Here is a 4,235-nt window from a genome sequence, read left to right as displayed (position 1 = left end):
GACAGCTCCAGTGTGACTGACAAGTGACACCTCTAGCGTGACTGACAAGGGATGGCCCCAGCGCGGTTGACAAGTGCCGGCTCCAGTGTGCCTTGGTTGCTTGCTCCTTGCTGGGACAGAATGCCTGACACCCACAAGGGAGCGGAGGAGAGGTTTGCCAGTTCGCAGTCTGTGGAGGTGTCTGTGGAGGTGTCGGTCTGCAGCTGGCTGGCTCCGGCAAGCACGGTGGCATGGCGGACGAACCGCGCATGGAGGGCAGCTAGGAAGCAGAGGGGCGCAAGGAGGCCCTGCAGGAAGCAGGCACGCAGTTTAGGCCATACCCACAGTGACCCCAGCCACGCCCCAAGCCCCAGCCTTGAGGACATGAGGTTGGGCCCGTCTAGATAGAAGCAGAGCAGTGTGTCCGTCTGCGAAACCCTAATCCTCTCTGCAGCAGCTGCCCCTTTGTTTTCAGTAATGGAATGGAGCCCTTTGCATTGAGTCGAGTCCCAAGGTCTTTGCACTTTTTGCTTTTGAGCTACCTCATTAGTTACCAGGAGAAGCTCAAACCCGATCTTCGTGCCTCAGCCCTGTGCCACCACACTGGCTCTGACTGTGGATTGGCCGGCATCGGCCCCAACACTGCTCTGTGGGCTTCCTGGCAGCACGGCGGGCGCTGTGCACCAGCCCAACCCGCTCGGAGCAGCGACACTGGGTCTGGCCAGGGCCAAGTTTAGGAAGGTTGTTAATAAAGCTTGATGCCTCCGTGAGGCTCCACTAGCATTGCTGACAAAGCCAGGCAGGCGCCAAGGGGCAGGGAGGCTGGAAACAGCGCAGAGCCGGGCCCTGTGCCGTGGGAAGAGGCCCCGAAGTGAGGCGTAGCGACCGAGGCCTCCCCGTGGCCCTGGGAGCCGGGCTGACAGGGCAGTGGGCGTCGTGTGAAGTCACTGTGATGTGCCTGCAGTGCATACGTGGGCATGTGTGTGTGTGTGTGCCTTCAGTGTGTGCACGTACATGTGTCTGCAGTACATAGTATATGTGTGTATGTCTGCTGTATGTGTGTGCATGTGCGCCTGCAGTATGTATGTGTATGCATGTGTGCCTGCAGTACATATGTGTATGTGTGTATGCCTGCAGTATGTATATGTGCCTGCAGTATGTATGTGTATATGTGTGCATGTGTGCCTACAGTATATATGTGTATGTGTGTACATGTGTGCACATGTGTGTACTTGCATGCATGTGCACACACCCACCATGCCAACAAGAGCATGGGAGGGCCTCTCCTCACTCCTCCAGCACCCTGCGTTAGCTGTTGAAAATCACCCATCCACGCGTGCACTCAGTGTTCCTTTAGGGTTTGAAGGCTGCAGCACGCCTTTGCTATCAGTATATGAGTCGATCTTCATGTGACAGCACTGATAGGAGTGGCGCAGGAGAAGGAGGGCTCCTCCTACAGCCTTGGCCTCCCTGTGTACTGCAAGGCTGCTAGGTGGTAGGACCCCAACTCACTGCACGCACGCCCAGGCCCTTCCTGTGTGCTGAGCAGCGGCAGGTCCTGTGAGGGCGTGAAGGAGAGAAGGGAACGTCCGCTTGTTCCTGCTAGCAGAGCCCATGTTGGGCATGATGAGGTGGGAGCCCAGGTCTCTGGGAGTTCATAGCCTGCGGTGTGTTCTCCTGAGGAAACCCTGACTGTTGCCCTTACCACAGAAGTCATAGGGGAGCAGCCACATTCTCCTTCATCTGCCATGCATGCTATCCTAGGCATTGGGTGGTGAGATTCTTTCTTGGTCCCTGCAGCCTGGGGACAGAACGGGCAACAGGAAGGAAGGGAGGCCAGGGCAGGAAGTGAAGCCGGGTGTCCTTGGAGGAGCAGGCTCAGCACCAGGCATGCTCTCCAAGATTTTCCCCTTTTACCAGGAGTTGGCTGGGACTGGGCATGGCTGGGGCCTGGAGCTTTGACCCGTTCCCAACCTGCTCAAGGCAACCCCTTGACCCCTTGACCAGGGGGTCCCATGGTGGTGAGCCAGTGGACACTGTCCCCTTGGGGTCACAGGGTTTGCAGTAGAGCGGGAGGGGATGATGCTACCAGGGGGTAGGGGGGCAGCTTGTGGGGAAGAGGCAGCTGACAGGGCCTCCAGGCTGCAGACAGAGCCACTCTCTTCCCAAGCTTGGCCTGGCCGGGAGCCCTGGGAGAGTAGAGGGTGGAGGGCCTGTGGCTGACGTCACTGCGGCGGGAAGGAAACAAACTCGCACCCCTGACGGCTCTGCTCACTTCTCTCTGCAGAAGATGCATGTCTTCAAGAAGACCCTGCAGGCGCTGATCTACCCCATGTCCTACACCACACCACATACCTTCGAGGTGTGGACGGCCACCACGCCCACCTACTGCTACGAGTGTGAGGGGCTGCTGTGGGGCATCGCGCGCCAGGGCATGCGCTGCTCCGAGTGTGGCGTCAAGTGCCACGAGAAGTGCCAGGACCTGCTCAACGCCGACTGCCTGCAGCGTGAGTGTGGTGGGCGGGCCCCGGCTCCCAGAGCACCCTCCCACACCTAGGCCAGCCCTGGTGCCCAGCAGGCACACGTCTTCCTCCCCTGCCCTACCACAGTGCTGGTTGAGGCAGGCACCACGTGGGTGAAGGGCTGCCCCTCCGGTCTTCTTCACACCCTTCCCCACCCAGGCAGGGGACACCCTGCCTCTCAGCAGTGGGATCTTGAGTTCAGATGCTGGTGACAACTGGAGCCCACCACATCTGAGCCCCTGGGAATGCCGTGAGCTTCCCAGCCCTCCGTGTTCTTGTGTGTGTCCTGGGAAGGCTAAGCACACATGTGTGAGCTCAATGCAATGCGTGGTGGAAGTTCAGGCATCAGCGTGTCTGTTAAGGGATGTCTATCTACTGAGACTTCAGTGCACAGTGATTTTTATTACAGCTTATATGAACTTATATTTCAAAAACTACCTTCATCTAGTTTAGGTCCAGCAATACCAGAGAGTACCCCCTGAGATCCATGGCTGTACCAGGCTTTCCGTTCGGCCTTCTTGGCTGCCACTGACACACCGTGGCTCAGGTGTCCGTCGTAACTCAGCTACGCATAGCAAACGAGCCCTGCGTCTCACCACCGCCCCTCCGGTTGTTGCCTATATGAATACAGTGGGTGCCTGCGCGTGGTTCCCGGAACTGAGCAGGGCACAGCCCACTGTCGTCACGATGCCGGCACTCATGACGCGGCCTGACCTGGCAGAGGAGGTGAGGTGGGTGCTTTGTGTACCTGCAGGCCCCCTTGCGAGCTGACAGCAGCTGACAATAGCTGAAGGAAAGACTGCTGGAAGGACAGAGGGCTTGGCTCGGCCGCACTCATCGGCTTAATTGCTGAAGTTCATCATCCGATTAACATTTGATCCGTGTATTTTAAAAATGAATTGTAAACAGGCATCTTAAGAAATAAGCGTATTAGGACAGTGACAGACTCGGAATGGTGTTTCCATCTAAACAAAGGGCTGCATCGCTCAGAACAAAAATGTGGTACCGATCACATCTGAGAAATGAACCTGTTCTTAATCCTTCAGAGAACAGAAATACTGCTCATGAGTTACACTTGAAATGCTTTCATAATCATTTACCATTTCTGAAAACAGTGTTTCTTATTTGTGATCAGTTAAGTAAATTATATGATCCAAAATTTTTATTGAAATTATTCATTAAAATGCATATGTGGATTGCAAAACTCAAAAATAGTGTAGACGGCTGGGGCGGAGGTGGAAACTGAGCCCCGAGCAGTGCTTTCCAGTAATGCTCCTCCCTCCCCTCCCCCGGCGTGAGCACTTAGGCGGCAGTTAGCAGGCGGCTCTACAGACAGAAGCACGTGCTCCCTGACTTCGCGCAAGAACTGTCACTGACATTTGAAATTGTCTCTGCAGACTCCCTGATAATTTCCTTTAGAGATGTTTCCTCTTCATTGTTTTAACAAGAAATTGGTGGGAGTGACACAGTGCACATGATGCTTTCGGGCACTGGACAGTGGAGGAGAGGGAAGGCTGAGGAGGAGCAGGAGGAGGAGGAAGAGGAGGAGGAAGAACAGGAGGAAGAGAAAGAGGAGGAAGAGGAAGAATAGGAGGAAGAAGAGGAAAAGCAGGAGGAGGAGGAAGAACAGGAGGAGCAGGAAGAACAGGAGGAGGAGGAAGAACAGAAGGAGAAAGAGGAAGAGTAGGAGGAGGAAGAAGAGGAAACGCAGGAGGAGGAGGAGGAAGAACAGGA

The 4,235-nt window shown here is 55.6% G+C and overlaps 1 protein-coding gene across 2 annotated transcripts in view; it reads left to right on the top strand.

Annotated features, from left to right (window-relative positions):
- Positions 1-4,235, top strand: part of Unc13c (unc-13 homolog C) — a 429,116-nt gene that overhangs the window by 168,584 nt on the left and 256,297 nt on the right. For both annotated transcript variants that reach the window (XM_023724104.1, XM_004638987.2), the window contains one exon: positions 2,267-2,486. In XM_023724104.1, coding sequence (XP_023579872.1) covers positions 2,267-2,486 — 220 coding nt within the window. The remainder of the gene's footprint in view (positions 1-2,266; positions 2,487-4,235) is intronic.

Source organism: Octodon degus, unplaced genomic scaffold (assembly GCF_000260255.1).
Source record: "Octodon degus isolate 3935 unplaced genomic scaffold, OctDeg1.0 scaffold00105, whole genome shotgun sequence".
NCBI classification, from domain to species: Eukaryota; Metazoa; Chordata; class Mammalia; order Rodentia; family Octodontidae; genus Octodon; species Octodon degus.
The sequence above is the reverse complement of the archived record's forward strand: the minus strand, read 5'-3'. Positions and strand labels throughout refer to the sequence as shown.